The sequence below is a fragment of the Eptatretus burgeri genome, chromosome 16 (genome assembly GCF_056783735.1).
Source record: "Eptatretus burgeri isolate ZD-2024b chromosome 16, Ebu_testis_v1, whole genome shotgun sequence".
NCBI lineage: Eukaryota > Metazoa > Chordata > Myxini > Myxiniformes > Myxinidae > Eptatretus > Eptatretus burgeri.
The window spans coordinates 41,656,371-41,669,846 of record NC_140976.1 but is presented as its reverse complement, the minus strand read 5'-3'; the positions used below and the strand labels follow the sequence as shown (position 1 = coordinate 41,669,846).

General features: G+C 47.0%; 1 protein-coding gene across 1 annotated transcript; it reads right to left on the bottom strand.

The window, feature by feature from the left end:
* Window positions 1-413: 413 nt before the first annotated feature.
* Window positions 414-3,007, bottom strand: LOC147010942 (uncharacterized). The gene has a single exon (XM_085858808.1). It carries the CDS (start codon window positions 2,861-2,863, stop codon window positions 1,304-1,306), a length of 1,560 nt encoding a protein of 519 aa, XP_085714934.1. The 5' UTR covers window positions 2,864-3,007; the 3' UTR covers window positions 414-1,303.
* Between the last annotated feature and the right edge of the window lie 10,469 nt (window positions 3,008-13,476).

Sequence of the window (13,476 nt, the reverse complement as noted above, 5' to 3'; positions counted from 1 at the left end):
GGCGATTTTTGTGGAACAAAGGTTGCCTGCTCTGAGCACATATGACCTCGGCAACTCGTGTTTTTGCAAAGTGCATCCAGTCACCTGGAACCCATTTGCTATGTGCTGGTAATAGTTCCATGCAAACCAGCTGACCCTGAACTGAAGGTGGCCACCCTCTCACGATCTGAGAGGTGGTTGAAAAGACAATGTTGCTGTTTTTGGTATTCTTTATTACTCTTCCCTTCTCCTCCTGCTGGGTTCCCTCCCCCACCCCTCCTCACTTCCCCTTTCCCACTCCTCACTCTCCCCCTCTTTTTATCCCCCCTAATAGTATTCTCTTCAGCGAAGCGATGGGTGCTATTTGCTAGTATATCAATACATAGCATGACAGGGCGTGACATGTGAGAGGGTCGGGGTGAAGAAGATGCTGATTGACTGTAATACACTGCTTTATTCATACTGTATCATGAAAAACTGCGTGCTGTACGATACTCTCGTGAGATCACAGCTGATCCCGCCCGGGCCGGAAGGGCATATGGTCACTCACAAAACACAGAACCAAACTCACAAACAAACATGGACCAGGAACATAGCATTATATTCCATCTCCTCTCCTGCAGAATTAGAAATCCACTTAAAGATCAAAGTTGTCCGGATGTTTTACAACGCAGCCTGAGCGAGTCGCAGAAGCAACAGGCTCACGGAGTTGTTCATCAAAAGCAAGTGTGAGACAAATGAGAAACATGATGGTGAGCATCATCGGTGGCAAAAGAAGGGGAAGAAGCATTGTTGCATACATCGTCAGTGTGATTGGCCAGCTTGCTTGAAGAGTGGAGATGTTGGCGATTCTTGTGGAACAAAGGTTGCCTGCTCTGAGCACGTATGACCTAAGTGACTCGTATTTTTGTACAATCTCACCTGGAACCCATTTGCTATGTGCTCGTAATGATTCCATGCACACCAGCTGACCCTGAATTGAAGGTGGCCGCCCTCTCATGACCTGGTCATGATAAAACTTCCGCGAATGACAAAATGACATTTAACATCATGAAAACTATAGGATTTTGGTACAAAAAAGATGCACTTTGCAGGCAGCTTGTTACGGGGTCTTCTACTCATCAATAACTGTGCAGGAGACGTCTCATCCTTCTCAGGCACTTCACTCGTTTAATTGCTTTTAGTTGCAGAAAGCACCACGACACAAAGTGGTTCTTGAGGTTGCAAAACTAACAGGTAGCACCCATTGCAGGACATTTCCTTTTGTTCCACAAACGATCCTCATCCTGGCCACACCTACAGCAAATTTTCAATCCATGTCATTTCAATGACGAGGTACGAGGCCAGGGATGTGAAGACGAGGCCTGGGATATGATGACGAGGCCCGAGGCTTGGGATACGATGGCGAGGCCCGAGGCTTGGGATACGATGGCGAGGCCCGAGGCCTGCGATACGATGGCAAATCACCAGGCCAGACATACCATGGCGAGGCAACTGGCCAAGGATACAATGGTGAGACACCAGGCTCGGGATGCGATGACGAGGAACCAGGCTCGGGATGCGACGACGAGGAACCAGGCTCGGGATGCGACGATGAGGAACCAGGCTCGGGATGCGATGACGAGGAACCAGGCTCGGGATGCGATGACGAGGCACCAGGCTCGGGATGCGATGACGAGGAACCAGGCTCGGGATGCGATGACGAGGAACTAGGTTCGGGTTGCGATGACGAGGCACCAGACCAGGCATTCCATGGCAAGGAAACTGGCCAGGGATACAATGGTGAGACACCAGGCTCGGGATGCGATGATGAGGAACCAGGCTCAGGTTGCGATGACGAGGAACCAGGCTCAGGTTGCGATGACGACGCAACAGGCTCGGGATACCATGGCGTGGAAACTGGCCAGGGATATAATGGTGAGACACCAGGCTCGGGATGCGATGACAAGGAACCACGCTCAGAATGTGATGACGAGGAACCAGGCTCAGGTTGCGATGACGAGGAAACTGGCCAGGGATATAATGGTGAGACACCAGGCTCGGGATGCGATGACGAGGAACCAGGCTCGGGATGCGATGACGAGGAACCAGGCTCGGGATGCGATGACGAGGAACCAGGCTCGGGATGCGATGACGAGGAACCAGGCTCGGGATGCGATGACGAGGAACCAGGCTCGGGATGCGATGACGAGGAACCAGGCTCGGGATGCGATGACGAGGAACCAGGCTCGGGATGCGATGACGAGGAACCAGGCTCGGGATGCGATGACGAGGCACCAGGCTCGGGATGCGATATTGTCCGAGTTGTCATGGCTGACACTCCAGGCTGGTAGTCATCTTCATCCCATTCGATGCGATAATCTTCCTTGGGAGACGCGTCGAACTGTTGTCCAATCTTGAGAACCTTTCCCAGCGTCAGTCCATCACCTTGCTCCAGGAGCCTTTGTTGAGCCTCGGGATCATAAATGCCATTGATGATCGCATCGATGAGCATGTCCTCGGAATCGGCGTAGTCACAGTCCATGAGAATAACACTCAGGTCCCTGACGAACCTGGCAAAGCTCTCCTTCCTCCGTTGTTTCCGTTGCCTGAGCCGGTGCCGGGAAATCCGCTTGTTCTTTTTCGGACGGAAATACATTTCCAAATGACCGAGCACCTTGTCGGGATCATCTTTCTGACTTTCCTCTAATGGGAACGTGTTGAACACTTCGCGCCCATTCTCACCGATCCAAGTGCGCAGCCATTCAGCCTTTTGCTTTGGCGGTAGTTCACAGAACGGGCCTGTGAACATGAAGTGAACGTGCTCTCGAAACTGAGTGAATTCCCGAAATAAATCCGCTGCACCCCAATCGATATCCGGGTAGTCGAATTTCAGACACGACATACCGGATTTATGGATTCGTCGGTTGTCGAAAACCAGGGAATTCTGTTCACCTCGATTACCTCAGACCGTGTAGCCTCAGTCACGCGGGTTATCAAGGTCCGCGTGACATACTCTCGCGAGATCACAGCGGATCCCGTCCGAACGGGAAGGGTATTTGGTCACTCGGAAAACACGGAACGGATCTCACTAACATGGACCGGGAACATAACATTGTATTACAGACGCCGCGTTTGATGGTAATCAATGCAGCCTCCATCTCCGAAACCGCGACTCAACGTCGTGTCACTAGTGTACAAGGGTAAGGTATACAAGATGCTTCATTCGGATTTGTGTTTTTTTTTAACGATCTTTAAAATCATTATTTTTATTAAAGTTGAAGTGTTGTGTCGTACTTGAACACTTCGACACCGGAGGAGCAAGACGTACTTGATCGTCTTTCAAGTGAAAGCAGAGTGCCCGCTCAACGGGCGATCTCATTCCAAGCACGTAACACGTTCTTGACGCATACCTTTGTTTAGGCGGTGTATAAACACCTGACAGCGCTGTATACGCAAAAACAACAAGAAGCGAATACTTCGATATCGCGCGGCTGGGAGCAGAAAAGGTTAAGGATGAAGAAACAATTTTGCAGTTATAAAATTTAAATGAAGACCCGGTGAATTAGCATGAAGATGGGAAGAGTTGTGACGTTGGACAAATTTCTATTTATAGCCCTCAGATCAAAGGGAAGTACGCGGCCATAAGTATCACAGAAGACACAGGACAGAATTCCAATTATATAACAGGGCGATGTCGCCGCGCTGTAATAACCACTTCTGTCACCCAAAAAAAAAAGAGGAAGAAATCACCTCCACAAGACGTTTTAAAAACACTTCTGGTGAAAAACAATGAAGAACGAGAGTTACAACGCTGCGCGTCAACAACTAACGGAACAGGAAGATGATCACTTCCTGCTCAGAAAATCAACTTCCGGCGTCACACAGAAAACAATTCAGCACAAAAAACGTCGCTCTTCCGAATTAACCCCGCCCACAATCCACCCGGCAATCTCCGCCCACAATCCACCCGGCAATCTCCGCCCACAATACACCTGGCAATCTCCGCCCACAATCCACCCGGCAATCTCCGCCCACAATCCACCCGGCAATCTCCGCCCACAATACACCCGGCAATCTCCGCCCACAATACACCCGGCAATCTCCGCCCACAATCCACCCGGCAATCTCCGCCCACAATCCACCCGGCAATCTCCGCCCACAATCCACCCGGCAATCTCCGCCCACAATACACCTGGCAATCTCCGCCCACAATCCACCCGGCAATCTCCGCCCACAATCCACCCGGCAATCTCCGCCCACAATCCACCCGGCAATCTCCGCCCACAATCCACCCGGCAATCTCCGCCCACAATCCACCCGGCAATCTCCGCCCACAATCCACCCGGCAATCTCCGCCCACAATCCACCCGGCAATCTCCGCCCACAATACACCCGGCAATCTCCGCCCACAATCCACCTGGCAATCTCCACCCACAATCCACCCGGCAATCTCCGCCCACAATCCACCCGGCAATCTCCGCCCACAATCCACCCGCCAATCTCCGCCCACAATCCACCCGGCAATCTCCGCCCACAATCCACCCGGCAATCTCCGCCCACAATTCACCCGGCAATCTCCGCCCACAATCCACCCGGCAATCTCCGCCCACAATCCACCAGGCAATCTCCGCCCACAATCCACCAGGCAATCTCCGCCCACAATACACCCGGCAATCTCCGCCCACAATCCACCCGGCAATCTCCACCCACAATCCACCTGGCAATCTCCGCCCACAATCCACCCGGCAATCTCCGCCCACAATCCACCCGGCAATCTCCGCCCACAATCCACCCGGCAATCTCCGCCCACATCACACCCAACAACAAGTGTGACAGAAGACACAGGACAGAATATATAGCCAATTATGTCGCAATGTCACCGCGCTGTAAAAATGACCGGGTCAACGTGCATGAAGTAAAAACATTCCTCCTGCTTATCTATCTATAATTCCAGCAATGTGTGTGTGTGTGTGTGTGTGTGTGTGTGTGTGTGTGTGTGTGTGTGTGTGTGTGTGTGTGTGTGTGTGTGTGTGTGTGTGTGTGTGTGTGTGTGTGTGTGTGTGTGTGTGTGTGACCGCTGTTTCTCGTCAACCACTGGTCCAATCTCATTGAAACTTACCAGGTATATTGCTGGGGACGGGAGGATGTGCCTTTTCAAGGTTTGATATTAATCGGACAAGTGGTTCCCAAGTTATGGCCATTTATTTATCAACCAATGACAAGACACGTTGTTGCGTGGGCGTGGCCGATGGGGGAAGGGAAGCTCAGCCACCTTCCCCATTACGGGTTACAACGTACGGGCTTCCGGATAGTGATGACTTCGTGTATTCTAATAATTTCTCGATTTCTTATGAGCATTTATAGATAAACACAATGCCCCAAGTTACGATCGTTTTCATATTAGACGGTGTATAAATTTCGGTAACATCAGAGTGAGCTGGTGTGCTCCGAACCAGGAAGTAAATTTTTTCTCTTCTCTTCTTTTTGTTTTTCCTTGCGACGACATTGCGAAAAGGCAAATACGTTGGCGCTAATTGAATAATTGGGCATTAAAACTAAATTGCGATTAATCGTAACTGCGATATGCGAACTTCCGGGCCACGCACGTACGGGCACGCGAGAGCGAAGAAACGGCCTGTGTAGTTGTTGTTTCTTGCTCGCTGTTTGAATATTTATTTATTTATTTTTTGTTTTTTGTTTTTGTTTGTTTTTACGGGCACGTACTTGTCTATCTATAATTCCAGCAATCTCTGTGTGTCTGTGTGTCTGTATGTCTGTATGTCTGTCTGTCTGTCTGTCTGTCTGTCTGTATGTCTGTATGTCTGTATGTGTGTCTGCGACTGTCGTTTCTCGACAACCACGGGTCGGATCCAATTGAAACTTGCCAGCTATATTGCCGGGGACCTGAGTATGTGCCTTCTTAAGGTTTGATATTAATCGAACAAGTGGTTCCCAAGTTATGGCCATTTATTTACCAAACCAATGACAGGTCACGGTGCTATGACATCACAATTGACGTCACAACTCTTCTTCTTCGTTTGATATAACTTCACAATTGACGCTGGGGCCCTGAGTATGTGCCTTTTCAAGGTTTTATATTAATCGGACAAGTGGTTCCCAAGTTATGGCCATTTATTTACCAAACCAATGACAGGACACGGTGCTATGACGTCACAACTCTTCTTCTTCGTTTGATATGACGTCACAATTGACGCTGGGGACCTGAGTATGTGCCTTTTCAAGGTTTTATATTAATCGGACAAGTGGTTCCCAAGTTATGGCCATTTATTTACCAAACCAATGACAGGACACGGTGCTATGACGTCACAACTCTTCTTCTTCGTTTGATATGACATCACAATTGACGCTGGGGACCTGAGTATGTGCCTTTTCAAGGTTTGATATTAATCGGACAAGTGGTTCCCAAGTTATGGCCATTTCTTTACCAAACCAATGACAGGACATGGTGCTATGACCTCACAATTGACGTCACAACTCTTCTTCTTCATACAGCCACGCACGTACGGGCACGCACTAGTAATTCAAAATACCTCACAGCACTGGAAAACATAGGCACAACAGCATTTTACTGCAAATGGTGGAGACTTGTGATACCCTCCCCCACCTGGCGGTGGTGCTGCATGATACACATTTACATAGAGAATTTGCGTCCCCTCCTCCCCTCTTCCCCTCTCAAGACCACTGGCAAAGATAAAAAACACCCCCGATATATTAATTGGGGTCATGCTGATCCTATGTAGCAAGTCTGAAAGTAATTGGACCAGAACTGGAGAAGTAGTGTGACAAACAAACAAGAAAAAGACGTCGTGCGGAGCACGATACTTGCAAAATCCACCCCCTCTCCAAAGGTTGCCATGGATACATCAAATTGTCCATTTCATTTAAGATTGAAATTGAAAATGTTAATCATAGCTCAAGTCAATCGGATGACAATTGATGATTTTCAAAAATGAAATTTGATGATTTTATAATTTGACCTTGAGTTGACCTTTGACATTTTGACCTCAAAAATAGTTTCCCCAATTCAGTGATGGACTATGCAATTGCTGTTTAATTTCCAAGTTAATATAGGATGTAAATTGGCATTTTTTTTCTTTCAGTTGAAAATTGACGGTTTTAGATGTTGGCCCTTGAGTTGACATTTTACCTTTGACGCAGCATGCAAATCTTGTTCAACTTTCAAGGCAATCGGGTAAAAACTGACGATTTTAGGAATGAATAGGCTTCTCAGTTGAGACTACCTCCACGACTTGGTAAAGTTTCATGATGATCGGTTTAGAACTGTGATCTGGAGGTGATTGACAAACAAACAAACCGAGAGAATAACAAAATCGACTGACAAATATACTTTAAAAATCTTCGATTTTGCAAGTAACAAACAAGAAAGTAACAAACGTGAGCTTTCGATATGGTCTGGCATCCCGCACTGCTCACCAAACTCTCTTCCCATGGTATCCAAGGCAATCTGCACTCATGGCTCGCGGACTTTCTCTCCTGACGCAGTGAGCGCGTGGCTCTTCATGGAACTCCCTCATCTCCTCTTCCCGTCCAGGCGAGAGTTCCTCAAGGTAGTGTTCTTGGCCCTGTGCTTTTTCTAGTTTTCATCAATGATCTCTCAGACTCTCTGGAAAATCCTCTTTATCTCACCCTCTGCCATACAACCGCTCATCTCTCTGATGGTAGGCAGCAGCCTCTTCACTCTCTGCACACATGGATAAAATCACAAGCTGGTCAAACACTTGGGATATGTCTTTCAATCCTGACAAATCTCACACCCTCACCATGTCTCTTCGAAAGGACCGTCTGGAACCCCCCCCCCCACCCCCATCTACTTTCTCAACAATCCCCCTGAAGAAGTCCTTTCATTCAAGCTTACGGGCCTCACTATCTGCCATTATCTTTCGTGGGAAAGCCACATCTCCAAATTGGCCTTCAAAGCTAGTCGCCGACTGGGCATCCTACGTCGTGAAACGTCATTCCTGAGCACACCTGAGTTTCTCACCACTTACAAATCTTTAATCCACAGTCTGATGGAGTACTGCTCTTCCCTCTGGGCTGGTGCTCCTGCCTCACACCTAGCTCGACTTCACGCTGTGGAAACCAAGGCTTTTAGGATCATCTGTATTTCCCACGATGAAGCTGAGTCATTGGGTCTTTGACTCTCTCACCGGAGGCAGGTCAGTGGTCTCTCTGTCTTCTACCATCTCCTCTCCGGTCTCGCCCCCCCCCCCGCTCTGTCTGTGATCTGTCCCCCCCCTATATTTCCGTAGGGTGCTCAAGGTCCGCCAAAAACCCCTTACTGGTGAAACTGCCAAAATCAAGAATCACTGCTCACCTTCACGCTTTCATTCCTCTTTTATCCCTCCTTTGGAACAAACTCCCACACGCTCTTCAATCCCACTCTTCCCTCCAAGTCTTCAATCCCACTCTTCCCTCCAAGTCTTCAATCGCACTCTTCCCTCCAGGTCTTCAATCCCACTCTTCCCTCCAAGTCTTCAATCCCACTCTTCCCTCCAAGTCTTCAATCCCACTCTTCCCTCCAAGTCTTCAATCCCACTCTTCCCTCAAGGTCTTCAAAACCGCTGTTCACCACCATTTCCTATCTCCCCCAAACCAAAATCTTGATCATGATCCCCCTTTAATCCACCCCAAACCCACCTCTTTGAAATTCCTTGTCCTTCCTGAATGTCTCTGTAGTACCATCTTGTTTACCCTGTGTACCCACCACCCACCCCATCTCTCTCCCTTTCATAGATCTCCTATTGTCTCTGTTTCCCACTATAATCATGCTTCCCTCTCCTGTCCCTCTTGTCTCCTGCCTTGTTATATGTTCTGTGTATTAGCTCTTACACGAGCCTCAACATCGTTTCCAGAAAAGAAAAAAGAAAAAAAGATGTGCACAGCACGACACTTGCGAAATCCATAAAATAAATTTTACCTTAAAAATAATTGGTGGCTGAATTCAATGACAAAATTAATCTTCTTCAAATTTCCAGTCAATCAGATGAAAATTGACAATCTTAGAAATTTGGCCTGTGTTGACTTTTTGGGCTATGTTGACCTTTTGGTCTACATTGACCTCAAACATACTTGTTTGTTGAATTCAGTGACCCGGTGTGCAAATCCTCTTCAAATTCTAAATCAATGGAATGAAAATTGAGGATTTCAGAAATGACACGTAAGTTGTTGATCTTTGGCCAATGTCGACCTTTTGGTCTATCTTCACCTCAAAAATAATTGGTTGGTTGAATTCAATGAACAAATATGCAAATCCTCTTCAAATTTCAAGTCAATCGGATGAAAATTGACAATTTTAGAAATTCAGCCTATGTTGACCTTTTGGCCTATGTTGACCTTTTGGCCTATGTTGACCTTTTGACCGATGTTGACCTCAACAATAATTGGTGGTTGAATTCGTTGACCTAAAATATAAATCCTCTTCAAATTTCAAGTTAAGTGGATGAAAATTGAGGATTTTAGAAATACCACCTTAGTTGTTGACCTTTGGCCTTTTGACCTCAAAAACAACAGACTTCTTCCTTATGACAAACTCTACCATGTGGTGAAGTTTCGTGAAGATCGATTTAAAATTGTAACCTGTTGGCAACAAACAGACAGAATAACAAAATCGATTAACAAATATACTTGAAAAATCTGTGATTTTGCAGCAAACAAACACAGACAGACAGGGGTGAAAACATAACCTCCTTCACCTTTGGTGGGGAAGATAAAAGTCGGGGTCTGAGGGGGTTTATGGGGGGGGTGGTTGCCAGACATTGTAACCTCATAATTTAAACTTCTTAATTGACCTCAGCAGAAGTTCCAACTGCTAAAAAAAAATGCGTTCATTTGTCCAATTCGGACATCGTTTGACATTCCTGGCGTCTCCAGGTGGATGGTGTTTATATGACCAATCGGCGATCGCTAATCACTTGCCAAGCCAGCCGTTCACTATCAACCGTTTTGTTGGAGTGCTTGCTTGAGTGCTTAAGCCACTTGTCAAGCGCCATACAAGCTGCTTGGTTGTTCATTTCCAAGCCACGGCGTACACGGAAAAAGTATTCACTCGCTGAAAATGTGCAATTTTATTTAAACATTTCCCCTTTTTGTATAATCTTCTTTCATTATATGACCCATCACTTCGACAGAGATGGACACATAAAAACAAGAAAAAGAGCGATCAGAGATTGCAAATCCTCACCAGGACTTCTTTTGAGGGGGTGTATTTTTATAGGTTTTAGGGTAAATAAAATATGGCTGCCAAACCATGTGACGTATGACGTCATATGTGTGACCCATTTGTTCCTCATGGATAGGCGGTCATACATGTAAAGTTTCGCCTCGATCTGTTCAGTCATTTCAGAGATTTTTGAAGGTTTAAAAAAAAAAAAAACAATATGGCTGCCGAATCATGTGACCAATGATGTCATGAAACCTTTTTCTGTGGACTCTCAACCATTTTATCCCGAGATGACCCTCAACAATTTTCTTACTGATCGGATGTGGCGTTGTACATATGCAATTATGACATCATAACGAAGGCACCTGTGATGTCATGAAAATCATTCATTCCCCATGAGGAGTACTTGCTGTGTGCCAAGTTTAAATTTTTTTCCTTTGTGCGGTTTCAGAGATACAGAGATCCAAAGTTTTTCTGTTTTTCCAATATGGCTGCCACACCACATAACATATGACATCACAATTCTCATTAAACATTCCACATAAGTCGTTGCACCATTGGTGAAAATTTCATCTCAATCCGACAAGCGGGTGCAGAGAAAAACACGAAAGTTGTGGGCAGACAAACAGACAGACAGATAGACAGACAGACAAACGGACCCAAATGCAACACCCTCTCTGAATTCTTCGGTGAGGGCAGAAATTAAACGTTTCATTTTTAAAAGATTCTTTGACAGTTTTGTTGGAGTGTTTGCTTGGAGTGCTCTTCAACCTTCGATCTCTACGAGCTTCCATGGCGATACCGCAGTGTGGTTGTCCACAGGGTCAACTGCAGAGTTAGGAAGGCAAAATAAATTAGATGATTACAATGAGTAAAAAATGTTTTCAGTTCCTACAAAGCAATGAATCGCCACATCACGGCAGGAGAGCTGAGAGGTACGCACGCTCGCTCTAAGCCGTCTCACCTGGGTTTGAATCCCAACCCAGCTATAAACTGTCATCCTGGTGTTTCACAGGCAGGGTGATTCATCAATGTGTGTGCCGTCTCTTGGATGGACATTAAACTTGACGTCTGTCAGATATTTCCTCTCTCTCTCTCTCTCTCTCTCTCTCTCTCTCTCTCTCTCTCTCTCTCTCTCTCTCTCTCTCTCTCTCTCTCTCTCTCTCTCTCTCTCTCTCTCTCTCTCTCTCTCTCTCTCTCTCTCTCTCTCTCTCTCTCTCTCTCTCTCTCTCTCTCTCTCTCTCTCTCTCTCTCTCTCTCTCTCTCTCTCTCTTTCTCTCACTCTCTCTCTCGCTCTCTCTCTCTCGCTCTCTCTCTCTCCCTCTCTCTCGCTCTCTCTCGCTCTCTCTCGCTCTCTCTCGCTCTCTCTCGCTCTCTCTCTCTCGCTCTCTCTCTCTCTCTCTCTCTCATCTCTCTCTCTCACCCCCTGCTGGTCGTTGGTGAGTCGTGCATGGGTGTGGCGTCATGGCGGCTCTGTGTGTGCAGCTGTGAGTACTGTGCTGTGTTAGTGTTGTTCCTGTCCCTATTTCGCTTCCCTCTGTGTCCCCGTACGTGTTTGTGGAGTTTTTTCCCTGTTTCCCTTCCTGCTGAGACGACAGAGAGAGGCGGAGAGCGCGCACGGTAGGTGCTTTGTGGGTTTTCCTTGAAACCTTCGGGTTTCTGGGCCTACTTTTTCATCTGCCTTGTTTTCATAGGCCTGCCGTTTATCGGTGGTTTAGCTTCTTCCTTATACTCTTCTTTTCCCTTATACTTCATTTGATCCCACTTGCTGGTTGCTTGTGACGGTTTTCCTTTGTTAAACTTAAACTTATCTTCTTTTGCTTTAAGCTATGGCAAATGGACGTTTGCACAATAGTGTGTACGAGTCACTCACTCGGAAAAATGGAGTGACAATTACTCCACCTGATGGAGTTAGTGTTGAGAACGTGGTGATGGCTCTGGGAGAGTTCGTAGGAATCGAGAATGTTCTCGCCGCTTCGAAAATGAGCCAACGTGTCGTGGTTTTCTTGTCGGAGGAGCGACACGTGGCTCAGGCGGTCGAAACCGGTCTGTCCGTACCGCCGGACGTCTTCGTTAACGTTAGTTATCTCGATACGATGGCGGTAAAATTAACACTGTCCAACATCCAGCCCTTCTTCTCGAGTGAGGAGATTGTAGCTGCATTAAGCGTTTTTGGCACAGTTGTATCACGAATCTCCATGATTCCACTTCGTCTGCGCTCTGACGCTTCGGTTCGCCACATCATGTCGTTCCGACGTCATTGCTATATCATTCTAAAAAACAACGCTCAATCGCTCAATGCAGTTTTGACTTTAAAAAATAAAAACCGCAATTACCAGATTTATATCGCAACGGAGACCACAACTTGTTTTATCTGTGGTGAATCGGGACATTTAAAAAGCGATTGCCCCAAGAATATATTAAGTGGCATATCTAGTGTGGTCGAACCCATTGAGACGAATAGTGGTATATCTAGAGTTGGGAACGTTGGTGACGCTTCAAACTCGAACAATCTGCCTGGGCCGTCGAGAGTGGAGGTAAATCCCCCCCCCTCGCGGATGACGAAAGTTTCACCGTTGTTCCTTCAAAAAGGAAACATAAATTAAAGCATCTAAATGATAACAATAGTCAAGATGTGACGGCGAGCTGTGCAAAAAAGATGGCGCCGGCTGCCGAGAATAATGACTCGTGTTTGGAAGCAACAATAGATGCTCTTTTTAAAACGAAAAATCGATATATATATATATTTTTTTGTATACCTTGGTCGAGGCTCGTATGAGAGCTAACACACAACTCACAGCAAGGGGGCATGAGACAAGAGGGGCGGGAGTGGAAGGGACAAAACATTGGGGAACAGACACATTAGGTGAACTGTGGAAGGGAGAGGGATGGGGATGGGACGGGGAACATGGCGAAGAGAAGATGGACATTTCAGGGACTTTCAGGAAGGAAAGCAGGAGAAATGAAGGAAGTGGGCTTGGGTGGATTATCGGGGGTAGAAAAGATCGAGGATTTGGATGGGGGAAGATAAGAGGTGGTGGTGAACAGCTGTTTTGAAAGCCTGGAGGGAAGAATGGGAAAGAATAGAGTGAGGAAGTTTATTCCAAAGGCGGGAAAAAAGAGGAATGAAAGAGTGAAGATGAGCAGTGATTCGTGATTTTGGTAGTTTTACCAGAAGGGGGTTGTTGGCGGACCTTGAGCACCCTGTGGAAATGTGGTGGGGACAAATCGCAGAGAGAGCAGGGGGGGCAAGGCTGGAGAGGAGTCGGTAGAAGACAGAAAGACCACCGACCAACCTGCGGTGATTGAGTGAG